Here is a 27,913-nt window from a genome sequence, read left to right on the forward strand (position 1 = left end):
TAAAGAATTGCACTACAATCAATAATTTGTAAAACCAATATGAGTATAAATGTCAAACAAATATATTTATATATATATCACAGAATGATGTTGCAAATGTGGTATCATATGAGTGAGTGAGTGAGTGAGTGAGAGGACGAGTGTGTGGCTGAGTTACAGAGCGTGAGTGAGTGAGTGAGACAGAGCGTGAGTGAGTGAGTGAGACAGAGCTTGAGTGAGTGAGTGAGACAGCTTGAGTGAGTGAGTGAGTGAGTGAGTGCAATACAGAATGTGAATCACATATAAATGTTTATTGTATTCAAGTTGTAACCGAAGTTAACACAAGCGACAGTTCTCTTTCATCAAGGGAGTTCAGTATCGATACGGAAGTTTTCCAAGAGCTCTCTGGCAGCAAACACTTATTCAATGTCCACAGAACTGTTCCAACATCCATGTCTTGACGTCTTTGAATCTATTCTTTGGTCACTGAATAGAATTCACAAAATGTTATGTTTCTCGAGCCACAAACAATTTGTGGACCTGCTTGTTCACAAGCACATTCTTGCTATAGACAAAAACATTTTCCTGTAAAACCAGGGTCTTCTTCCTCAAGGTAAGTCTTGTCTATTTCTCATGCTATGACTTGAAACTGTCTAATTTCAGAGATGGGGCTGATTCCAGCAAAGGAAGAGACTCCACGTTTTCTGCCTTTTCGTTTTCACTAGAGACCTCTGTAAAATGAAACAAGAAAACAGCGTCATCACTATACCCCGCCATGGACAACATTAGAATTTTGTTTGTTCATATTGTCGTGAATATAAACGACAGAAAGTGTCCTATAAAGCCTTAAGAAGGGCTAAGCACTGGGGTTGCTTTATGTCATCAGAAAAAAATAATTAAATGTGAAATTAATAAACACAAAAGGCCTGGAAAAAAGTATTTATGGCACCAATTCTCAACTCAGTCTTTATAAGTACATCTTAGATAAGCTAACTTCAGTACTTTCTGAGAAAACTTGTCCCCACTGCAGACACTACGCAATCAGTAAAATAACATGGATCAAAGGCCTTAACTGTGTTTGCTCAAAATCTAAAAACATAGCAAGGGAAGTAACTCTGGAAAAATACAATTACAGGACCAATTTTATAGGTATCTCATAGGTAAGCATGCAAAGTTTCATTCATCTAATGTCGGTAGTTTCTGAGAAAACTTGTCCCTATTGCAGACACTATGCACTCATTTGAAAACACGGAGCAAGGGCCATAACTCTGTAAAAGAAATAATTTACGGCTGCACTATTCGAACTCAGTCTTGACAAGTTTCTCATAGCTAAGCATGCAAACTTTCATTCATGTAACTTCAGTAGTTTCTGAGAAAACCTGTCCCCATTTCACGCAGTATGCACTAAGTGGAAAAGCACAGAGCAAGGGCCATAACTCTGTAAAAAAAGAATTGAAGACCACAATTCTCCCACTCGTTTCAGATCATGACCAGTAAGATCTGTACGAAAAATTTCATTCTCAAACTTATATGATCTTTTAGAAAGTTTGTCTTCTTTGAGAAGCGGATGAGTGGATGGACGAACTCCGTTCCACTTCGTAGTGGGGGATAAAAATGTTTTAATGGGTTAGATACTGAATCACTTTTTATTCATTAATTGACCATGTTGAGAAAAAAGGACATTTCAGATTTCAGACAAAATGCATTAAAGTCACAGAAATGTTGGACGGCTTTACCTTCCATGTTTGACGAGTACCTCTTCTTCACGGATGTGTGATCGGCATCCTTGCTGTGTTCAGACGCTACTGGGTCGGCCTGCTCTGCGGACTCTAGTGTTGGGAAAGATACATCAGGTGTCTCCGGTGGTAAAGGTGAGGCTGTGAATAGAAGAAATGCTTCCAACGTTAGGCTCAGTGTTGTCATTACTGATAACCATGGTTCAGGGTGGCCCAGTGGAAAGTGTTCCCATCATGCCTGGGGTTCTATTCTCCACGTGGGTACAATGTGTGGAGCCCATTTCTGTGGTCCCTGTGGTGATATTGCTGGAATACTGTAACAGCATATGTTTGTTTGTCTGTTTGTTGTTTAACGCTGCACTCAGCAATATTCAAATTATACGACGGCGGTCTGTAAATAATCGAGTCTGGACCAGACAATCCAGTGATTGACATCATGAGCATTGATCCACGGAATTGAGATCAATGACTTGCCTCAACCAAGTCAGCGAGTCTGACCACCTGATCCCGTTAGTCACCTCTTTAGACAAGCACAGTCGCCTGTTAGGGAAAGCATGGATTGCTAACAGCATTATGACACCATACAAAACTCATTATTGGGTCCAGTTTTCAAAAAGGGGGAGCGGGGAGAAGATTCTTCACAGGTTATATCCCCCAAAAATCTTCTTTGAGGAAATGCTGGATATCCTTAAAAAATAGAGCCACAAGACTTTGAAGATCAACTAAATAATGAAGAAATCATTTTGACACATCAACCTTATTTTGGTGCAAACATCTACAGTAACTTACAGAGAAATCTGTGCCAAAGATAAAATTCCAGGAGAAACAAGAAAGGGTTTATTTGGAACAGTGACGCCAACTGAAATCAGAAGTTACTATTTTCCGTTTCTAACCCTTTCCCTATGACACATTAACCAGATCCCAGACAGCTCCTCCAACTAGGGCAAGTTCAGCACTCAAAAACCTAATCTGGATTCAACAGTTACATCGAATATCGACATTTTGTCTTTTTCCTTAGTTAAAATCTCTGACACTCTACCATGTTTCTTCCATGTCTGCAACAGGAATGTTCAAGAAGTGAGCGTGAGTTATCTCCCCTGATCAGGTACTTCCCCAAGCTCCTCACAGCGATTATAAGCCCATTCTCCGAACTCTCAACACCATCACTACCACCAGTCGCAGCTCCACATTGTGCTAGGGGGCCACAGCCAAAATGGAGTTGAACTCACATGAATATTCTACCCAACAGTTTAATTCTTTTGTTTGTTTGTGACCGCCTCCGTGGTCCAGTGGTAGAGCGTCTGCCTGGAGAGCGGAAGGTCCGGGGTTCGATCCCCGACCACGTCATACCAAAAGACGTTTAAAGATGGTACTTGTTGTTACCCTGTCTGGCGCTAAGCATTAAGGGGCTAAAACAAGGACTGGTCGGCTCGGAGTCAGTATACTGTGTCTGAGTGGGGTGTTCATGTTAACTGCGGCATGGTATCTCAGTGAGCTAGCACTATAAATCGGCATCAGTCCGGACTAGTACAAGCAGTCACACAAACACACACACGTGCATGCACATCGCTATATAAGTGCAATAGTCTTGGAGGCGACATTAAACCCCATTTCACCTCACTTTGTTTGTTTGTCCATTTGAATTTCTATTTCATTTGAACTATCATGTAATTAGTTTTAGTTGGAATATATGCTTTTTCCATTAGTTTGTAATCTCGGAACCATTCTGATGAAACAAACAAACAAAATCTGGGAAATAGAGTAACCTACCCTTTCCCAATGAAACAATTATAACATTCCGCAGACATATACAAAAATATACACTTGGGGTTAGAGGTAAAATGTTCAAAATACTTGTAATGGCCGTTGACACATTGGTGGCAGCGATGATACCGGGAGAGTAACGAAGATGTCACACGCTGGTAGGGATTGTGGTTACTCCTTGACCACGACTCGGTCCAGTGAGTGAGTGAGTGAGTGAGTGAGTGAGTGAGTGAGTGAGTGAGTGAGTGAGTGAGTGAGTGAGTGAGTGAGTGAGTGAGTGAGTGAGGGAGGGAGGGAGTGAGTGAGGGAGGGAGTGAGGGAGCGAGGGAGTGAGGGAGCGAGCGAGCGAGCGAGCTGGGTTTAACGCCGATTTAAAAGTTATATCACGGCATGTCAGCTTAATGTGGGAGGAAAGCCCGAAGTGATGCAGATCTCTGACGTTTGCTACTTCGGTGAAACCCATGAGCACGGGTATGGTGCTGACAAACCTAGAAACATAATCGGGGCAACCATCATTGGTTTCAGGTGTGACCAAGGGACGCAACACTGCAAAGCGAATCGTGGCGTCTTAAGACTACTGGGCCACCCTTACCCCCCTTCGGGTCCAATGAACGGAACCCTAAGCCTCCTGGAGTACTCAGGTACCTGTCAGGGCCCTGGTTGCATCCCTTCATGGAAACACATGTGCATACTTGATCAAGAATCAAGAATCAAGAATATTTATTGTACAGAACACCCTTGCAGGGCAGGGTACAAACTATCTACATATGGGAATAAATATAACTATAAACATGAAAGGTAGATATATATAATGAACATAATATATATAAATATTACATATTATTTTCATTCATAGTGTATAAACATTTATATATACCGGTATATATCATGAGGTGGCTGGCAGCGTGTACTTTAATCATGCAGATACTGTATTGATAAGACATAATAATCATGAGGTCATATCTAGATGTTGTCTATAAGAGAGGTTCTTATAATAAACATGTCGGAGGTAATTTGTGAAACATATTTTTCTTTTTCAGGACAGGGGTTCAGGATGTTTGCTAAGATTTTATTATCATTTTGGCAGTTTTGTAAGTCTAGTGTTCGAAGAAGTATCTGACTTTCATTCTGATTATTTGGACAGTACGAAAGGAAGTGTTTTTCATCTTCTATCTTATTTAGGTTACATAATTTACATATTCTCTGGTCGACAGGCATGTTAGTGTATCGGCCTCTTTCAATCTCCAGATTATGGCAACTGAGTCTTAATTTGGTTAAAGCAGAGACTATATAATAGAGGGACGTCCCTCTAGCCTATGCGCGAAACCATCAGTGCTACGGCTTGTACTGCGCAGCCTGTTCGGAAGCGAGCAGAAACGCGTTCACTGCAGTCATCGTTGTCGCCTTTTTTTCCCATGCAAAAGATATATTTCACAATACATATTTACATTCATGTATTTCGGAACATTGTTAACATTACAACTGAGATTTGTTGGTGCCCTAAAGCATGTCAGTGTCACTGTATTTGATGACTGTGATCACGCTTTGTCTTTGTCCGAGAGAACAAAATGGCGCACATGTAAAATCGGCAAAAGTGCAGATTTTGATTTTCAATAATGGCCTCTAATTCGCAATGAAAGTCCTTGGTGTATAAAAAGGAGATATCTTAAAAATTGGCTTGGTGCCATTAACAAATTTAGGGCGGATGCGAAATTTTAGATTTTGACTCCAGAAATGGGACTAAATCTGAATTTTCCCGAAATAATTACACCCCAACTCTTAATTTTCGCATGCTTTCAGACGAATGTGTTCCTATTATTGGTCCTGAATTAAAACGTTTTACATTCATCACGATTTCCCCTTTGGCTTGGTACCAAAGTTACTAAGGTACGATCAGTAGGTTTTTTTGTATGATTTTTGGCGCAAGGCCATATTTTACGTCACATATTTTAAGTTAAATTACCATATAGCAGACGACATATTATGCATTTTGTCTGTGATTATCAACCACATATATCGTTTGAAACATTCTACAAAGTGACTTATATTGTATGATATTAGAATTGTTTTTGTAAGATGCGTATTTTTTTTACTTTTGACTTCGCCATTTCTTCGTAAGTTTAACTTTGTTTCAGTTAGGCTTCTATCACATATCGCGCATATACTACATACTACAATACTACATATTTGTTATCTTCTGTAGATTTTGTCTGTATTAATCATAACTACATTTGATCAATTATTTATTTTATGCCGTGTAAATATTGATTATGAGCTACATGATATGGGGCTAAACCCAATCATAATAATGTAAATATGATGAAGGTACTACTTACTTTGTGTATTTACACAACAATGAAAACATCATACAAAAATAAAAATCCGTTACATGAAATATTTGTATCATAAAATTATCATTTGCTTTGTAAATGCCAAGAAAGAAAAAGGATTATATCGGCAGTAAAAATAAATACCGTATTCGACGTAATAAGCGCCCAGGGCACTCTCAAAATTAGAAATAGGGGGCTGTTATTAGAATATTATTTTGGTGAAATAAAACAGAGTTAAAGGATAAATTTCGTGGTTTATGCTGACAGCCTGAAATGTTTATATACGACAGATATATTTTTCCAGAATTTAATTGCCCATAATTAAGGGTGCATGTAAGGCACGAGTGCGTATTATACGCGAATAAATAAGTTTTGTGTACATTGATCAATCGGAAGGGGTGCTAATTGGGATTGTTCACTAGGCAATATGTTAGCAAATATCGCCGTGGGCGCTTATTACGTCGAATACGGTAGTCTATTGTCCTTTTCAATTAAAAATACATTTACATATGTCCGAGTTTGTGATGTCCTGTTTTGTTTTAATAGTAAAGTTGCATGCCTCGTTCAAGGTTAGAGTTTAAAGTTTGTTTTTCATTGATTAGATATAAATAGAAAACTATTATGAAACAATTTTGAAAACTACAAACGTTACTACAGTTTACGATATACTAGTATATATCTGGTACCATGCTCGTTGAAGCTATATTGTTAGCTGAAATAACTTTTATTTTTTGTATGCTGAAATATCAAAATAATCGGTTAATATTAAATAACGATTGTAAAATTACAATCGTCCTCTTTGCTTTGGAATTTAACAGTAGCCTCCCTTTGAAAAAACACTTATCTCGCTCCGGCAAACCCCAATATCACTGCTAGCCCCAAACTGGCATTAACCAATAACGTTTGATTCCTTCGAAGCACAGTGTCGGACACATCAAAAATTCATTGAACAACGCTCGTAGTTTAATGTGTATTTTTAATTCATTGGAACTATTAGCATTACAAAATAGTAGCGAATTTACATGAAATAAAAACATTAATATGGCGTCATTTGTTTCTGGCTAATAGTAAAGCATTTACACCAGTCGGTGACCATGCATTTTTGCAAGTAAATCTAGTCTGGACTTATTATAAGATATAAAGTTAATCTGGAGATATATTTTGTGAACATCGGGAATATGGTGATATGTTACAAGTGTCTTCCTTGCTTCTGGATGAGTTTTATTTACACTTCCTGAGTTCCTGTGCAATTTACCGGACAGAGTTTTCTGTGGCGTTCGTAGTAGATTTGGTATATTTGTTTATTTATAATAGTTAGCAATTGCAGCATAAAATGAGATATATTACCTGATTTTTAAAACAAATAGAATACATTATAAAATACTTTTGATTTCGGAACGGCTTTTCCTTCACACGCCCCCGAAAACTTACGCTTGTGGACAGACGTCATATTTTCATTTCCTATCTTTTTCTTTGAGTGAAACCTTTTGGGAGGTATTTACCAACGGCTTGGTAGCGGTAACATCACTGTCATTCTATTTGGACCAAGAGTCATCCGAAACCAACCCCTGGTCGAAAAGAGGGAATTCTTCAAGTGGCATATCTAGGTCCAAGACGAAATCGTCCCAGTGAATGAAGTCGTCCATGGCTGTGGCGAATGTAAATTGAAATAAATGTCCCGGAAGACACACATGTTCAGCAACCAATTTGCAGCCAACTGACATGTGCTGATGAGAGATATCATAAAAAATCTTTGTAATCCGCTAAGAGACGTCCTTTTATTGGATTGTCGCTGGTCGTAGTCGGAGAAATCTCGGCTAAGGGAATTAACTCTTACCCCGGATATTATGTAATATTGTTTACGTGGTTACCAGAATGGTCAGTCGTGAATGTCTGCGCATCTATTGCGCATCTGCAGCGGTACAGAGAGGTTAACAGCAGGGTGTCAGGGTGTATCAGTTACATGCCAGACCGTAGCGCTGATGGTTTATGATAAACTGTTGGGGAGGGCCTTCCCTCTATTATATGGTCTCTGGTTAAAGCTAATCTATGATCTTTACATTTTACAGCTGAAACATACTTCTTAAGTTCAAAATAATCTTTAATAAGTCCTAGATGCCTTAGTTGATTGAAGCCTGAATAAAGTACTATCACAAATGAACCATAAACACACTGTTCGGAATCAATGTTGTTTGACATACTTTCATACTCCTTTCTGACAGTCTCATGACTATCCTGTCTGTGGGAAGAGACCACTGCAGGGGTCGTGGCCACCCCTTCTGGTTCCGGTGGAGAGACGCTGCTGGCCTTGTTGCCACCACTGGCCTGGTCTGTGGAAAAGTCCCCTGTAAAAGGTCGGGCTGGAACACAGATTTTGAATAATTTATAAAAAGTATTCGTGATCATAGGATGGTGAGCGAAATTAAAGAAAAATCTAGAAAAGAAACAATCATAAAATACTCATATCCCCTACCAACATAATAATGTCACGGTAACTATGTCACTGGAACTTTTTGTAAATGGCCTAACTGCAAGCACTAAAAATATATGAAACCCACTGCATGGAAGTTGGCTTGTTCGAGTGCTGCTAGCAAATTTATTTATTTTTAACTATAATCCACCATAAACCTTGAACAAAATCCTTTGTCAAGCGGTATCTCAATTAGGTAATTATTGTAATGGTTCTCACACAATCCTGTGTATTCCACCTTTTTTTCAGAAAATCCAAAATAGCATGATAAGTTCATAGATTAAGTTCAACTATTGCCATAGAAACAGCAAAAGGCACCAGTTCAGCATGTGTTTGATACAAATGCAAAGTTTCGTAATAAAATATCAAACAATTTCCGAGTTATGCTCCGGAATTAAAGCATAAGTACAGAAGAATGAAACAGACGGACGGACAGCACTCATTCCTACAAATGGTGCTTTTAATGACACATCAAAAGAGTTGTGCTTCTTATCCCACGTTGACCTTAACTCATTTCCTTATTTGCTTCCCAGAGTTGCTTCCCTGTGTCAGAAACCTATGATCATGGGTTCGAATTCCATATTTGTCCTGATTATTTTTCTAAGTTTGTTAACACCACACTTTGCTCGTGGGTTTCACTAAAGTGGTAAACATCAGACCTGCATCACTTCAGGCTTTTCTCCAACATTAAGTTGACATTTAACTGTAATACTGTTCAAAGCGGTGTTAAACACAACTCACTCACTCTAGATGTAAGCTATGAGTGGAACAAGTCACTGATATATGGTTGGTTGATGGGGGCGTTGTTTAACGCCCCCATCAGCAATATTCCAGCTATATGACGGCGGTCTGTAAATAATCGAGTCTGGACCAGACAATCCAGTGAATGATATCATGAGCATCGATCCACGCAATTGGGATCGATGACATGCATCAACCAAGTCAGCAAGCCTGACCACCCGATCCCGTTAGTCGCCTTGTACGACAAGCATAGTCGCCTTTTATGGCAAGCATAATCCTGATGTATGGAAGCATCATGAAAAACAACCATTAAATTGTAGAGCCCTCATTTATACAACACAATACACTACAAGTATAGTGTTAAACTTAATATTTATATGTTACTGGTCGTGTGGCTATTGTGAGTGAGTGAGTTTTATTTTTACGCCGTTTTGAGCAATATTCCAGCAATATCACATCAGGGGACACCAGAAATGGGTTTCACACATTGTATTCATGTCTGGAATCGAACCTGGGGCCTCAGCATGACGAGCGAATCCTTTTACCACTCGGCTACCTGACAGCCCCAACAGTGATCGTAACTGCGTTACATTGTTTCTGTTAAGATTCGGTAGATGCTCATTGCATTGTATTTGAGCAGTGATTAGTCAATAGGAATGTAGTACTAGTTAATGTAAGCAGTCGTCAGTAAGTTACTATATTTAGATGCTAGAGTGGTGTGGTTACTCCAGCATTGTACAGAGCCTTATAGCACTGTCAGGAAAGTTCTGGAAGTTAGTTGGACGGTACATAAGGGGACACTAGTGTGTTTTACATGGCAGACACACACATTTTCATTATGTCAAGACCAGCTTTAATGTGAGGATCGCTCATCATCCCTGATTCCCTGCTGAGTCCATCATGGAAGCTTGACCACTGTCATCGCTGGGTGAATATATTTTATTATCATTAGCTATCACCACTGTATTTTTGCATTTCATACTGACCACTGCCATTACATTATTTATTGCCATTGAATATTGTACTATCACTCTATTGTTTTTGTTTGTTTGTTGTTTAACGCCGCACTCAGCAATATTCCAGTTATATGACGGCGGTCTGTAAAATAATCAAGTCTTGACCAGACAATCCAGTGATTGACATCATGAGCATCGATCTACGCAATTGGGATCGATGACATGTATCAACCAAGTCAGCCTGACAATTTGATCCCGTTAGTTGCCTTTTACGGCAAGAATTGGTTGCTGAAGACCTATTCTATCCCGGAATCTTTACGGGTGCACTCTATTGTGTACTGCCAATGTAATTGCAGTGTAGTAATTTGTAGTAATTTGTAGTAATTTGTAAACCTAGTTAATTTTGTAATACAATTAAAGATTGTATAACATTTGTTGGCTACACACTAAGTTCTTTAACCTACTGAGTTCTAGGTTAACATATTGTTTCGATTTGGGAATTGACTTGTAACACTGTGCACAGTTAATCAATATATTTCATCAGATCTTTCCACTATTCAGTGTTTGTTAAATTTCTGACTGTGGATCAAATAGAGTTTTCACCCTTCATGACCATCAGTTAGTGTTCTTCACATTTCATGACCTTGACCTTGTGGCATGTATCAGGACTGTGTGTATTGTCCCAGCGACAAATCAGCCTAGATCTGGATTAATTATCACAAATTTAGGTAATTGGACCAGCTGAAAGATTAGAATCAGACCCTGGGACTAACTGTGAGTGAGTTTGGTTTTACACAGCTTTTAGAAATATTCATGCAATATCATGGCGGGGAACACCAGAAATGGGCTTCACACATTGTGCCCATGGTCAATCGAACTCGGCACTTTGGTGTGACGAGCAGTCACTTTTAATCACCGAAACTGTGTTAAAGATTACCTGTTCCATATGGGACAAATATTGCCAGTGTAAATGTATCATTCCATTGGATTAATTCCCCTAAAAAAAAGACCCATGAAGATCAAGGGGAGAAGTAGGTCTTCAGCAAACAATGCTTGCCATACAAAGCGACAATGCTTGTCGTAAGAGGCGACTAATAGGATCGGGTGCTCTCTGACTTGCTTGATGCATGTTATCGTATCCCAATTGCATGGATTGATGCTCATAATATCAATCAGTGGATTGTCTGGTCCCAACCAAATTATTTACGGAGCGCCATCATATAGATTGAATATTGCTGAGTGGGTGTTAAGTATCAAACAAACAAAGAAAGAAAGAAAGAGAGAAAGCAAGAAAGAAAGAAAGAGAAAGAAAGCAAGAAAGAGAGAAAGAAAGAAAGCAAGAAAGAGAAAGAAAGAAGCAAACAAAGAAAAAAAGAAAGGAAGAGAGAAAGCAAGAAAGAAAGAGAGAAAGAAAGAGAGAAAGCAAGAAAGAAAGAAAGAAGGCAAGAAAGAAAGAAAGAAAGAACGAGAGAAAGAAAGAAAGAGAAATTATAAGTACCATGAAAATGTAACTACAGAAGGAGATACTCTTGGATAACTTTCCACAATTCTCAAGTCAAGACACACTGCACATTTAACCCAGTCCCATCTGGAATCACGAGAAACATGTCTTACCCATGCCCTGTCCTTCTTCGTCCTCCATAGTGACCCGGATTGGGGAAGTTGCATCTGAAAAAAACCCATACCAATTAAAACTCCTTTCAAACAACCCTCATATTCAGTTATCAAATATATCTTCTTCCTTTTGTGTTAAATGTGTAGTTTGCGTCTCGCAAAGTACTGAGAGTAATAACTTTACATCTGTAGATTTTCAACGGTTTTGAAACAAAACGAGCAAGACCCTCATGTTCAGTATAAGTCGAACTTGTCATGAAAACTAAAAAATAAATAAATCTCAAATCATCAAATCACCAAATCTATCTGTATAGTGAGTTTCAACAAGAAATATTCAACGGTTTAGGAGTTCTGCTCTGGAAACAGAAAACCATTTTTTTTAGAACAGGGATTACAAATCCTACCATCCGACCCAATCAGTTCTGTGAAAGGGACAGTACTTTTTAGCTGGTCTGAAACATCTTTTTTAACATAAAAAAAGCGAATGCCTAACCTAGTGAAGAATACGGAGGTGGATTATCATCGTTGTGCGCATCACCCCCATTTCCAGGTGCTGAAATATGCAAGAGACAAAATACTTTACAATCTATTAATTCAGCCACATTGCAAATAAACCAGTGGCATATACATTCAGGATACTCCAGAAACTGGGGACCTATATTCTGGCCCTGAATCCCCATGGGGAGACAAGCATAGGTTGATGTGGACCTATATTCTGACCCTGAATCCCCACGGGGAGACAAGCATAGGTTGATGTGGACCCATATTCTGACTCACAATCCCCACAGGGAGACAAGCCTGGGTTGCTGGGGGCCTATATTCTGACCCTGAATCCCCACGGGGAGACAAGCATGGGTTGCTGGGGACCTATATTCTGACCTGGAATCCCCACAGAGAGACAAGCATGGGTTGCAGGGTACCTATATTCTGACCTGGAATCCCCACAGGGAGACAAGCATGGGTTGCTGGGGACCTATATTCTAACCTGGAATCCCCACAGAGAGACAAGCATGGGTTGCAGGGTACCTATATTCTGACCTGGAATCCCCACAGGGAGACAAGCCTGGGTTGCTGGGGACCTATATTCTGACCTGGAATCCCCACGGGGAGACAAGCCTGGGTTGCTGGGTACCTATATTCTGACCTGGAATCCCCACAGGGAGACAAGCATGGGTTGCTGGGGACCTATATTCTGACCTGGAATCCCCACAGGGAGACAAGCATGGGTTGCAGGGTACCTATATTCTGACCTGGAATCCCCACAGGGAGACAAGCATGGGTTGCTGGGGACCTATATTCTGACCTGGAATCCCCACAGGGAGACAAGCATGGGTTGCAGGGGACCTATATTCTGACCTGGAATCCCCACAGGGAGACAAGCATGGGTTGCAGAATACCTATATTCTGACCTGGAATCCCCACAGGGAGACAAGCCTGGGTTGCTGGGGACCTATATTCTGACCCTGAATCCCCACAGGGAGACAAGCCTGGGTTGCTGGGTACCTATATTCTGACCTGGAATCCCCACAGGGAGACAAGCCTGGGTTGCTGGGGACCTATATTCTGACCTGGAATCCCCACAGGGAGACAAGCCTGGGTTGCTGGGGACCTATATTCTGACCTGGAATCCCCACGGGGAAACAAGCCTGGGTTGCTGGGGACCTATATTCTGACCTGGAATCCCCACAGGGAGACAAGCATGGGTTGCTGGGGACCTATATTCTGACTCACAATCCCCACAGAGAGATAAGCATAGGTTGCTGGGGACCTATATTCTAACACGGAATCCCCATGGGGAAACAAGCATGGGTTTATATCTGTATTAATGAGGTTCCACTACTTTCATTTACCTTGATCCTGCATAAGAGATTCATTGCTGTCGCTTGGTTGAGCTGAATCAAAACACAAATGAAACTGTCATTCAATGGAAGTTAAAATGCAAGATTTACTGTACACACATCAGGTGAGATAATAAGATATTGTCAATTTGTTGAGAATGTTGAGAACAGGAGAATCAAACGGTTTATTTCTGGAAATGACAGATTCAGGAGTATTTGAGAATCACGGTATCAATGAGAGAAGATGACGTTTGCCACATTAAATAAAATGGGCCCAAAGTCTGTCACTTGAACAAAATCATGATTATTAATTAACGAAGAGAGCTGCATGTGTGCTAATAGTTATATCATGAAAACAATCCATTCCGGGGATAAAGAATATAACTTATAGTAATATAACTTATTGTGGAAATTGGAGTTTTAGTCAGTCAACTCCCTTGCCTTGCAAAGATGGCCAATTGGAGTATAGTCAGCTAATTGTTGTCAAGTCAGACAATTTGTCTTCAGTCATCCACTTGGTGTATTGTCAACCAATATGTGTATAGTCAGCCAAATTGTGTAAAAGGGGGGAGTTGGTGGTACCCTACTTACCTGTATTTTGACAAGACAATTTCCTTTTCCGAAGCTTGTACATGTATATGACTGCAGCTAATAATGCCAAGACAATTATAACTAATGTAGATATGCATATAGCCAGTATATTTTGGTTGATAGACGATCTGAAAAAAACAAAAAAAACATCTTCTGTAAGTCAACTGGTATTAGGGCTGGGACAAGTCCAAATTTACTTCCCTATTACCCAACCCTACCCGGGTAATAGATATTTAGAGATAGGTACAAACTGTCTGATTTGGAAAAGTTTGACCGTAGCCGTGGCAAAATGTATTTAGATACACGTGTAAACCGATCTGGTCAAGCATACACTGAAGTTTACAGCATGAAGTTTATCCTTATTCAAACATATAAAAGTCAGAAGGAATGGGTGCATAGTCAGAAAGAAATGGGAACATTAGTGACTTGTAGTGTTACCATAGAGTTTGAGATATATTTTGTCATTAAACAATACATCACGTGACTTACTACGGATCCGGGTAGTCCTGTGAGTACCTGAGTTACCCGTCCCAGACCTACCTGGTATATGAATATTCAAAGTCATACACCTATGTTAGCAGTTCACATACCGTATTCGACGTAATAAGCGCCCCGCTCTAATAAGCGCCCACAGCGATATTTGCTAATATATTGGCAAGTGAACAATCCCAATTGGCACCCTACCGATTGATAAATGTACACAAGACTTTTTTTTTCACGTATAATACGCACCCGTGTGTTATATGCACCCTTAATTATGGGCAATTAAATTCTGGAAAAATATATCTGGCGACCATAAACATTTCAGGCTGTCAGCAAAAACCACGAAATTTATCTTTCAACCCTGTTTTTTTTCACCAAAGTAATATTCTAATAAGAGCCCCCTATTTCTAATTTTGAGAACGCCCTGAGCGCTTATTACGTCGAATACAGTATTTGCTAATGGTAACAAATGACTTCTTCAGCTATGTATTGTGATAAAATGACCACATTCTGTATCCAACTTTAGTTCTCAATACTATAACATGGTTCATACAGATATGGAACACTAAAAATTCAAGGCCTTTTCAAGGCTTTCAACTGTCATTTTCAAGGCAAAATATTTCATTTTACTTTTTGAAATGAATGTTGATGAGAGTGAGTTTGTGGCTTGATGGGAAGTGCTTTAGTGAGACTTGGTGGGTAATCAAATTTACCGTTTGACACTGGGCATATGCAAAGACTATGTTATGTCAAGTCAAAGTGAGTGAGTGTGAGATGGGTTTAATGCCGCTTTTAACAGTATTACAGTTGTGTGATGGTGTGGGAGGACAGATTGAGTTGATGTTTGTCTCACCACTCTGGTGAAACCCACAAGCTGACAACCTAGAAACATAATCAGAGATTCCAACCCACAGATATCATAAGTTTCTGGCATGCTTAAGGGATGCAACTCGACACAGCAAATTGTGGCACCATAGACTGGGCTAGCAGTGACACCTGTCAGGTAAACCGGAAAGGAGATGTGGCAGGCTCAATAACTTTTAGTTAAGATTTATTAGTTAGTAGTAAGGTTATATGGCCTTGTTACCATTTTAACTAATTAGTTTATTACGATATTTAAATTATAAGAATATATTATTAGTTATAATATTAGTTATGTTTTATACCTTAGTATTTAATACCTCAAACATTCATTCCATAGCTCTGTCACATGAAGTAAGCTTACTCTCAGTCTAACTTCCACTAATTGTCACAGTACATGCTTTTGACTAACAGCACTCTTTGCCCCAGCGCGCCCAGTATATTGTCTTGTTGATAGGCCAAGCTGGCCATTGCTACAGAAATGTTTAGTTGCTACTTTCATCTCACGAGGAAAGACCACATACTCAGCAAGATTTATTGTCGCATTCATTTCTTATCATGTGAGGATTTGGATATGTGAAGGAATATATTCATACTTAAGATTTGTCAGTGGCAATGTTCACCGTGCAATCATTGTTACCGGTATTACCAGTACAGGTTTCACCTATCTGGCTGAATTTAGTACGTACGTACATTCGTACCTACCAATAAAATAAACGTCATCAGCCTCACCCCCCACAGCTGTTTGTGATTATTTGGCAAGTAGATCGCCTACTCTACTATCGGCCAACACAACCACGGTTACAGAGATATCTGTTTAAAGATTGAGAGGTCAAAACAAGGTCAGTAATATAACTACTACTTGGTTGCAGAAGCATTCAAATTTCTAGATAAAGACATTCACACATTTTGAATGAGACATAAAGCACCGTGTCCCATCACAGAGAGACAATGTCTCAGTTACACTGAAAGCACTAACTACAATATCGAGACACATATTGACAAGAGTCATCACGTGATACCATATCCCCCCCCTGGTCTGATGCTACACTGAAAAGGAGCTTCCCTACTTATACCCCACTTTTGGTACATTGCCATGGAAACCTTCATTTCAGTGAAGAAAAAAATGATGCTGTTCAGTATTTTTCAATATCCCAAATCACCAAAAGGCACCAGTTCACCATAAGACTGATTTATAAAGCAAATTTCATTCAGTAATCTTCAACGGTTTTGGAGTTCTTTTCCAGAAACGGGCATTACCCTCATTTTCAGTATAAGTCCAACTAGTCTTGAAAACAAATAATAAAATCTCAAATTATCAAAAGGCAGACAGATGGATGGACAGAAGGATGGATGCAATAATCCCCTGTTTTTCAAACCGGAGAGATAAAAATTGACACCAACCCATTTTTTGGAGGCTTCTCTTCTGCCTCAATGCCACCATCAGTCATATTTGTTCCTGCAAAAGAAAACAAGAGTCAGAAGATGACAAATCCCCCTGGCCCTACAAATTCTGAAGAACAAATCATCTGACTGCTACTTTAAGTCCAATTGAGGAAATTTCTATTTAATCTACAAGCATAGTAATTGAGCTATTAAAAAAATACCATGGAATTGGGGATTCAGACTATGTCAAGTACACACCAATATGTACAGAGTTAAAGTCAAACTTGTGGCCATGGAAATGAAAACAATATCAATTCTAAAAATCCCTAAATAGCAAAGGGCACCAGTTGACAACCTGGTCTTTGTGAGTGCACAGTTTCAAGAAAGAGTACCTGTTAGTTTTAGAGATATGGTCAGGACAAACATACCACTGTGAACAGAGGCAAAGTTAAAGTTGTTGCCATGGAAACAGGAAATTAAATTATTTTTTTGCAAAATTCCTGAATAGCAAAAGGCACTTAGGCCCCTGATTAATATATGTACCATGTTTGGATGAATAATGTAAAATAGTTTTAAAGTTCTGCTCAGGAAAAGACTCCGTTTCAGCTGGGAAAAATCAAATTCAGAAACATTCTTTAATAGCAAAAGGCACCAGCACAGGTTGCTTGGGACCTATTCTAATCCAGAATCCCCACGGGGAGACACGCATAGGTAACTGGGGACCTATTCTAACCTGGAATCCCCACAGGGAGACAAGCATAGGTAACTGGGGACCTATTCTAACCTGGAATCCCCACTGGGAGACAAGCATAGGTAACTGGGGACCTATTCTAACCTGGAATCCCCATGGGGAGACAAGCACAGGTTAGTGGAGACCTATTCTAACCTGGAATCCCCACAGGGAGACAAGCACAGGTTAGTGGAGACCTATTCTAACCTGGAATCCCCACAGGGAGACAAGCATAGGTTAGTGGAGACCTATTCTAACCCGGAATCCCCAAAGGGAGACAAGCACAGGTTAGTGGAGACCTATTCTAACCTGGAATCCCCATGGGGAAACCAGCACAGGTTGCTGGGGACATGTTCTAACACAGAATCCCCACTGGGAGTTCCCTCTGCAGACCATGAGCCACCTTGAGCTGTTGATATATCGTCTGCTAAGCTAGTCCCACTGCGCATGTCGGAAGTGGGGCTGCTGGGAAAATCTCGTGTTGTGAGAAAGTGAGTGAGCATGTGCCGGCCAGGGTGACAGGTTGTTTTTGTGTGAATGGTGTTAAGCTAAGGAAGAATAAAAGAAGCAAGTGTCTACAGCGGTTGGTTTTGGTTATTGGACTGGCATTTACAGTTGCCAGCCAAGCCCCATGCCAGTTGCCTGCTATGACTTGATTGTTATACTGGGGATTTAATCCCTACAATAATATCCATATGGTAAAAATGACTAACCTGTGACTTTCCTTGTCAGATTCCCTTTTGCACCAAGTGTAGTATTTATTTGAGATGCTGGCGATGTTGTGGGATGGTGCATTGGGGGTCTGCAATGTCAACAAGAAACATTGTATGTACAGAGTATAACTGTATTATTCCTCTGAAATTTGCACAAATCACATTAACATATTCATTCTATACCCTGCACAAAAAGAGTGAGTGAGTGAGTGAGTGAGTGAGTGAGTGAGTGAGTGAGTGAGTATGGTTTTACACTGCTTTTTGCAATATTCCAGCAATATCACGGCAGGGGACACCAGGAATGGGCTTCACACATTGTACCCATGTCGTGAATCGAACCTGGGTCTTCGGCGTGACAAGCGAACGCTTTAACCACTAGGCTACCCGACCGCCCCTGCACAAAAAAAAAAAGCAAAAGTAGTAAAATTTTAAATATCTGACAGACTCAAGACTTTGAAAGGCATTTAGAAGTGATGCACATAAGGAAGAGAATTTAAGGATGTCATAATGAGGAACACAACACTTCGGAATATAATGGAATGGTGATGAAGGAGTAAGTATGTACTCCATAACGTTGTGATCCTCATAATTACAAAGGTGACATCCATAAATTCTCTTCCTTATCGAACAGTGAATAAAACCAAAATGAACTGGTCATTTCTGCATGGATTGGGATTGATTTGTGTGGAAAAAGATGGAGAAATCACAAAAACACAACCCCGTGAGGGTCAGGCGCCAAAACACACCAACATGACATGCACCAGCAACATCAGGTTATGTTCTGTCTACTGCTCTATGCACTGGTATGACACAACAACAGTTGATTGCCATTCATGATTACTCGCCATGATGGTGATCGCTGACAAGATATTCATACGCGCAGTGATAGGGCTAATTACAAAACTAGGATCGCGATACGAATTGAGTATTATATATCATAAGAGGTTTTCATTTGCATGCTTACAGCAAGGGAACAGTGAAAACATACCACGACTGACGGAATGCAACAATGCCACTGGCCGACTGCATATAGGAGAATCATCTTTGGCCGCAGCCAGGTTTTTCCACGTAGCACTCAGCACGATTACAAGACTGTGCAACCATTATCAAACACATGGGACATTTGACCTTTCCATGATACATCGACCACATATCACAACTAGAGCACAGGACAGATTCGTATAGCTTTGTCACTTCCGTGATAGAACAGTGTCAACAGTGTCAATACCAGGATTGCGAAGGAAATAAGCTCAAACAGTGAGGAATTGTTTACGTGCTGAAGGTAGACCAGATTGAGGTGTCATCTTGACAGACCTACATAATCGACTGCAATGTCAATAGTGTCAAGGTCACAGAGTATGACCCCAAATGCGATGGAGCCAAGTTTGGTTCAGTGAGTCACGTTTTATTCTTCGCCCTGCGGATAGTAGACATCATTTTTACAGGCGTTGCCCGGAATGTCATGCACGAATCTGCATACAGGATGTAGACAGATTTGGTGGTGGTAGCGTGGTGATGTGGGCAACATTCTCCTACACTGGTAGAACAGACCTTGTGGAAATCTAACGGCACAACGTTACATGGATGAGATTCTTTCGGGTACATGTCCTTTCCATTATGCAACAAGTGAACGTCATTTTCCAATAAGACAATGCCCAACCTCAAACGGCAAGGATGGAAACAGCCTTTTTTGAAGAGCGCAATAGCGAGCGATCACTGTAACAACATCCAGGTCTCCGGATTTAAACCCAATCTAACATTAATGGGATGCACTGGATCAATGACTGCAAGGACGTCAGCAACAACCACAGAACCTCTGACAGTTGGCACAAGCACTGCAGGAAGAGTGGGTCAATATTCCTAGGCCACCATTCGGGATCTGATTGCTTCCATTTTTTTTTCACAAATTCAGAGGTATTGTAACTTTGCATTTTAACATTGCATTCAATGATATAGTGTATAACTAATCATTGAAGCCTCTTCCTGTATATTCATCCTGTTATCAATGAAATACAAGAGAACTCTACTTAGCCATAACATTAACTGGGAAATGCTTAATTCCAGTTTTGGAATATTTACTGATATCTGCTGCAGTCTTTTGCCGAATATCGGCCTCTGAGCAGGTCTAGATAAATCCATGTGTTGCAGTCACCATGTGAAGAGCTCTGTCACAGCTATGTAAAATGTGGACCAGACAAAACAGTGGTGATAGCATGAGCAGTCATTGTCACATCCGGGTACAATGACAGATAATCAGCCAGCTGACATATTGCAACTGTTCGATGGGCATATATGCAGAATAAACTGAAACAGAACAAAAAAACATCCCCTTTCAGATATGGATGAACTATTTGCCTTGATGTTAGTAAATATTTAATGGATAATTACAAAGAGAATTAGTCAGCATGGTCAGTAGACAACATCTGATAAACTTGGGTGCAGACTACAACACTACACAACAACTCACTGGGTGGAGGGAGACATCTTGCTGATACAGGGGCCAGTGCCATGCCCAGGTTTGTAGGTCCCTGCCGGACATGGTAAACAGACACCTGAAAGTAAATTGTGAAATGTGTCACAAGTTGATTGGTTAAGGACAATGTTACCGGTAAATGGGATTCAAACCCACAGAAATCAGGTCTGTATTCCCATAATTATACATGTTGACAGTTTTGTTAGGGTCAAGAACAAATTTTGAGGCCATTTTTCTTTAGACACTGCACAGCCTTGGAGCAATGGTATAATTAAGGGAGGTAACCCTGCACAGCCTTGGAACAATAATATGACCAAGGGAGGTTACCCTGCACAGCCTAGGAGCACTGGTATGACTTAGGGAGGCAACCCTGAACAGCCTTGGAGCACTGGTATGACTAAGGGAGGCAACCCTGAACAGCCTAGGAGCACTGTTATGACTAAGGGAGGTAACCCTCCACAGCCTAGGAGCACTGGTATGACTAAGGGAGGTAACCCTGCACAGCCTAGGAACACTGGTATGACTAAGGGAGGTAAACCTGCACAGCCTAGGAGCACTGGTATGACTAAGGGAGGTAACCCTGCACAGCCTAGGTACACTGGTATGACTAAGGGAGGTAACCCTGCACAGCCTAGGAACACTGGTAAGAATAAGGGAGGTAAACCTGCACAGCCTTACCACACTGGGCATCCTTGTCACCTTCAGCATTTACAACAGACTTACCATCTTTGAGGTAGGTGTTCTTTCCACACTGGACCTTGACATCCTGGCAGCTGCAGAGTTCGTTCATCACCATCCTCTCACTCTCACACCTACATGGCCAGTTGCAGCCTGATACTGGGTTCCGCTTGGCCGGGATGGTACCTGAAATATCAGAGTGAGTGAGTCAGAATGGTTTTATGCCAGTGATAGCAACGTTCCAGCAATATCACAGCAGGGGACACTAGAAATGGGCTTCACACATTGTACCCATATCGAGAAACAACCAAGGGACCTCAGTAAGCCAGTCAACGCTTTAACCATTAGGCTACCCCATCGACCCTTGAGCAAGTGAGTAAGGTTTTTATGCCACTTTTAGCAATATTCCAGCAATATCATGGCAGGGGACACAATAAATGGGTTTCACACATTGTACCCACGTTGGGAATCAAACCAGGGTCTTCGGCATGAAGAGCGAACGTTATAACCACCAGGCTACCCCACCGCCCCCCATCAACCCTTGAAATATTTGAATGTTTAAAACCTACACAAACTAAAATGTGTAGATCTTAATGTTTAATGAAAAATTGTGCTAGTACATTTTTTAAAAAGATTTTCAACATTACAACTGAGAGACATTTCTTCCAGATACTGATGCAGATATATTCCTTTCTCTCACCAAGGAGCAGTGAAGGTTCTTGTCTCACTAAATATTGTCAAGCACATTTGTATAACTGTGATATGAGAATGATATATAATGAGCTATCTGTTTTGTCACTGTAATTTGTCGATTTTTCCTGGAGACTAAATCTTTAGTGTTCTTGTGAAGTGTTCTTTTGTTCTGCATCCAGGGCTGCATGATGGGATGGATGGATGGAAAGTCAGGATGGAAGGACGGACAGACAGCATCCATTTCTACATCCCCATTGCACTTCCTGGTGGGGGATAATAAATTTCAAGATTAGAGAACATATCAATTCTTACCCTCTGGGCAGTGGATGATATAACATGCAGACCGGAAGTCGGAGTGTGTTCTGTCTAATTGTTCCTCCCCTTTTCTACAAGGCACACAACGATCTTTGTCGTTGTCATGGAAACAAGGCTCTATCTGGTTGTCTGTATGATGAAGGTAAGAAATATCTGAATAACGACATATCCATGGCAAAGACGGTAGTGGTAGCGAGAACTAAATTCTGATTTTAGGTGAAGTGAAATGGGGTTTAACGTCGCGTCCAAGATTATTGCACTTACATAGCGACATGCATGCACGTGTTTGTGTGGATGCTTGTACTAGTCCGGACTGATGCCGATTTATAGTGCTGGCACACTGAGATACCATGCCGCAGTTTAACATGAATACCCCACTCAGACACAGTATACTGACTCCGAGCCGACCAGTCCTTGTTTTAGCCCCTTAATGCCAAGCGCCAGACAGGGTAACAACAAGTACCATCTTTAAACGTCTTTTGGCATGACGCAGCCGGGGATCGAACCCTGGTCCTTCCGTAAAATCTGATTTTAATGAGATTGTGGCAAAGAAGAATTCACATTCAGGGGAACCCCAAAAATAATTTTTTAAGCGTCAATCTCCTTGCAGGCAATATGAGGGTCCTGTAAAATAATGAGAGTGAGTGAGTGAGTATGGTTTTACGCCGCTTTTAGCAATATTCCAGCAATATCACGGCGGGGGACACCAGAAATGGGCTTCACACATTGTACCCATGTCGGGAATCGAACCCGGGTCTTCGGCGTGACGAGCGAACGCTTTAACCACTAGGCTACCCGACCGCCCCCTGTAAAATAATGAACTGGATAGTGAACTGTATGTCTAGATAATTAGTTGAGAGTCTGGAATGAATCAATGATCATGTGGACTGTGGTCATGATTGATGGATGAAATGACAGACGCCCGTAACTGCTCATGATGCGCTGTCGGTCCAAAGAATATTATTGTGCATCCCTCGGGATGTAGCATATTCTTTTTCGTGTGTCCATTCTCAACATTTATGTGTCGCATAAACCTCGGTAGAAAGAATCGGTGTTATCAAGTCTGAACTATAAAATTGTACAAACCTTCAGCACAGTATTCAGGTGGTAAGATCGGCATGCAATTACGACGTGTTCCATTTTGAAAAATGTACTTGCTCACGCCATTACGCACCTCATGGTGAGTTATCTATTGCAAAATGAAAAAATAGTGTTTATTGAATAAACACAACTATGACAATGAGGCACAACTGGGAGATAAACCTACTTTGTTTTCTACATTGAATATGAAACATACACAATTCTGATTGGTCATTCAGAGGTTTCAAATCACAAAAACCACCTCTGACAGATACTGTCGATCACTGCAGAACCTATTATTAATAAAAGAACTTCATTCTCAATCAAAGTCAGAAGGCGTTTTGAAATAATTATATCTACAATCATTGGTTACAAAATGCTGAATGAATTTCAGTCACTACCATAGTCAATGTTGGTTGGTTGGTTTGTTATTTAATGCCGCACTCAGCAATATTCCAGCTATATGACGACGGGCTGTAAATAATCAAGCCTGGACCAGACAATCCAGTGATTGATATGAGCATTGATCCATGCAATTGGGATCGATGACATGCATCAACCAAGTCAGCAAAGCCTGACCATCCGATCCCGTTAGTCACCTTTTACGACAAGCAGAGTCACCTTTTACAGCAAGCATGGATTGCTGAAGACCTATTCTACCCCGAAATCCCATAGTCAAAGTACGTGTGGCAATAGATGTTGGAAAGAAAACAGATATTGACTGAAAGAGTATTTTTAGTCTTGGACAACAGTGAGCTTGGAATTTGGCAATTATCACCTTCCATATCCGACTGTGACGTCATATCATCTGCGTCATAATGAGCAGTTTGACGTCAATATTGTGGTGTGAGGTATGCAACAGTCTTGCAAGACTTGCTTAACATCTTCCCTAACACCAAAGACCGTTGTGTTTCATGGCAGAATTATCGCAATAAACTTAACATTTGAACCTTAGCTGATTCTTTGGTTCCAAATTCAATTTAGTACGGTTAAATCTACAGAACATAGCTCTACATTTTAACACCATCTTCAAATTCTACTAAATGCTACAGAAGAATGCTGTGGTGTTAAGACAGAGATATGTCTTTATGTCTGGCCGTGACAGGTGTTCGATCTCAGCAGCTTGCTAACAAGAGTTATCGCCCCTATACTGCCTTTGGCTGAGGCCCCTTTTGGGTTTAGCCAATAGACCAATCCTTAAAGTACCTTAAATCTAACAAGCCGTTTCACACAAAAACTTGCGCCTGAATACATCGCTCCACCTACAACCTGCATATATCGGTGCATAATAACTGCCGAATAATACTGTACACGTTCGGTATTGGAACATTATCAGATGTCTTTTTCAATCAGAACACATAATTAGTAAAACATACACCCAACACTGTGTCACAAAACTGACCAGTCTCTCCTGTCGCTCGTCTTCAGCTAAACAAACGACGGTGTTCTCACATACTTGTCTTCAGGGCAGTTCCATTGGCAAGGGTTGTGCCCACTGGCTCATTTCCTCTGGACAATCATAAGGTTATTTTGGAACATAGAACTACATTTCGGGAATGTCCTCTGGTTTCAAAAATACGGTGGCCCATACTCGCCACTGGTGAGATCATTTTTCACTGTATGCCTCTATATTTTATCTGGCGGCCGCCAGAAACTTCCACTGATGAGATCATTTTTCACTGTATGCCTCTATATTTTATCTGGCGGCCGCCAGAAACTTCGACTGATGAGATCATTTTTCACTGTATGCCTCTATATTTTATCTGGCGGCCGCCAGAAACTTCCACTGATGAGATCTAATTATCTGCTAATGGCTCATGAAGCAGGTGATACCTACTTTAGAATCAAAGCTCAATCTTACGGATACAATCTCCAACCTGTCGATTGCCAGGGCACTGATCTGGAAGTAATTCTGGTCACACGTGGTATGCCAATTTGAAACTAAAACTATCTGGCAAAATATAGAGGCATACAGTGAAAAAGTGATCTAACCAGTGGCACTGCGTTCGAGAACAATTATTATGGCATCCATGGTCAGTGAAGATGAACGGAAATAGAACAGGGACAGTGTATCGAAGTTCGGGGTGGAGAGATAGTCATTCCGAATAAATAGAAGTGTCCTGGGGCGTTATTTTAAACCAATTGGACCATAAGTACAGACTAACCCCAAAACGGCGATTTTATACGTTATTTGAGTAATATACGAGATCAGCATTTTGTTTGCCGTCACGATTTCTACAACCTATCACCCCTGGAAGAAGTCTCGTTGATTTCCAAGGAACGACTTGGAAGAGTCCATGCAGTGCAAATGTGTAACAGGTTGCGATGCGATGCGAATTCTTTTAGCAATTGTTTTTTTATTTTGTTTATTTTGTGAAGACTATTATAACCTTTGGGAGGAATCTTATCTAAAGTTCAGTGTTTGACTACCTTAAATTTCAAAACAGAAGGTTTATATCTCGATTCGATACCGCCGGCGGACGAATCAGAATGCAGGATTCTAAAATGTCATGGTCGAATACATACATGATGGATAAATGTTTCGCAGGATTAAGAAAACGAATTAAGAGTTATAATATTGACCATACCCGTACTTCTAGGTTTCGCCTGGTTGTTAGGGCCAACGACCTGCTCCACATGAGGGTCAAACAGTGGATTATTATATGGTCTCTGACATGTATAACTCTTGCACCTTTAAGATAAGTTACATCAGACCATCCATGAACTTACCTCGGTACCCGCTGCAACAAGGGCTGCTGTGAACACCACGAACACGCCATTGTGTAGGAGACGATGTACTGACATATAAACATCACTCATCTTGGACTAACTCATGCACCACTATCATAAAACCTACGAAAAAAAACAAACAAATATTCAGTTGACGCCAAATGGAGATAATAAGTTAGAGAAAAGGTTTAAAAGAAGATTAGATTAACTATTGTTTCCACGTCGGGCTGGGGGTACTGTTCGTGTTGAATCCCCGTTGATCTGGACGGTACCGGTCAAAGTGGAGTATGTGTGTGTGTTTGTGTGTGTGTGTGTGTGTGTGTGTGTGTGTGTGTGTGTGTGTGTGTGTGTGTGTGTGTGTGCGTGCGTGCGTGCGTGCGTGCGTGCGTGTGAGCGCGCGCGCGTGTGAATGTGTCTGTGTTGTGTGAATGTGTGCGTGGGTGTCCTTGTATCTGTGTGTGCGCGTGTGTGTGTCGTGTGTCTGTGGTGTGTGTGTGTGTGTGTCTACGTGTGTGGGTCGGGGGTGGGGGTGGGGGCGGTTTGTGTCTGTTTGTGGTGCCCGTGTGTCTCTGTGTGGCGTGTGCCTCTGTGTGGGTATATGTGTGTTGTGTGTGTCTTAGTGGTGTGAGTGTGTCTGTGTGTGGTATGTGTGGTGTGAGTGTGTCTACGTGTGCGTGCATCGGGGGTGTTTGTCTATCTTGTGGTGTGTGTGTCTACGTGTGTGGTCTGTGGTGTGTGTGTATGTGTGTGGTGTGAGCGTGTGTGTGTGGTCTGTGTGGTGTGAGTGTGGCTGTGTGTGTATGTGTGTGGTGTGAGTGTCTACTCTACGTGCGCGCGTGTGTATCGGGGGTTTGGGCTGTTTGTTGTGTGTGTGTCTACGTGGTTGAGAATGTGACTGTGTGTCTGTGTTGTGTTTGCGTCTGTGTGGTGTGTGTTTCTGTGATATGTGTGGTGTGTCTCTGTGTGCTTGGTGTGTGCACGTCTGTGCTGTGTGTCTGTGATGATGTGTGGGTGTCTGAGTGTCTGTCTGAGTGGTGTGCGCGGGTATGTGTGTGTGTGAGTGCGTATGTGGGAGTAACACACACAGACACATACCCATCACGCACACACCCCACAGACACACTCACTCACACAGACACACACACACCACAGAAAGACACGGAAGACCCACCACCACCCCTGCACCTGCACTACTTTAGGCTTTCCTCCTGACACGCCGTAGTAGGATATTGTTCAAAACGACGTTCAACTCAACTCCCTAACTTGCTCAAGGGGATTAACGAGCCCCCGGACGACATCGAAGGGGAAATTATACCACGACGAATGAGGACACTATCCGTGTGGATTTCAACATGTTTCTATAAATGTACAAAATGAAACTTTGGCTAAAATTACAAGCAGTTTGTTTTACATTCTAAACATAAAAGCAATCGAGCATCTCTAAATGACAACATACCAATGGTTTCCTTGAAAGGAGACTCGGGTCTTTTTGTATTTCTTTACCTAAAGCACCTGTCATGCAGGGGCGGCCATTATTAAAAATGTCATTCATTTGATGTCTCATATCGACTGACTCACATAACACTCTACCTTATCTTATCTAATGCAGCTGAAATCCACGATCACATCGGCATATCGTTTGAGACTCCACTGTGATAATTCGTAGCCCTAAACTTTCACACACTGAAACAAAACAGTATACATCCGAAATAAAATCACGACGCAGTGAGGGTTGCCTGGCCCAAACCTAAC

General features: G+C 41.1%; 1 protein-coding gene across 3 annotated transcripts; it reads right to left on the minus strand.

Moving 5' to 3' along the window:
• Positions 1-274: 274 nt before the first annotated feature.
• LOC124144925 lies at positions 275-27,913 on the minus strand. 3 transcript variants are annotated; one of them, XM_046514551.2, is made up of 15 exons: positions 27,752-27,913; positions 26,162-26,284; positions 23,438-23,540; positions 22,349-22,480; positions 21,389-21,529; positions 20,660-20,744; positions 18,193-18,281; positions 16,768-16,822; positions 14,020-14,147; positions 13,441-13,482; positions 12,084-12,143; positions 11,591-11,644; positions 8,011-8,169; positions 1,716-1,856; positions 275-710 (listed from the first exon to the last, which is right to left on the minus strand). In XM_046514551.2, exons 2-15 carry the CDS (start codon positions 26,249-26,251, stop codon positions 616-618), a joined length of 1,374 nt encoding a protein of 457 aa, XP_046370507.2. In that variant the 5' UTR covers positions 26,252-26,284; positions 27,752-27,913; the 3' UTR covers positions 275-615. The 3 variants fall into 3 exon arrangements, with proteins under 3 accessions (XP_046370507.2, XP_046370508.2, XP_046370509.2); XM_046514552.2 differs by lacking the exon at positions 27,752-27,913 and adding an exon at positions 27,618-27,745; XM_046514553.2 differs by lacking the exon at positions 22,349-22,480.

Source organism: Haliotis rufescens, unplaced genomic scaffold, assembly GCF_023055435.1.
Source record: "Haliotis rufescens isolate VD_foot unplaced genomic scaffold, xgHalRufe1.0.p SCAF_55, whole genome shotgun sequence".
Classification (NCBI taxonomy): domain Eukaryota; kingdom Metazoa; phylum Mollusca; class Gastropoda; order Lepetellida; family Haliotidae; genus Haliotis; species Haliotis rufescens.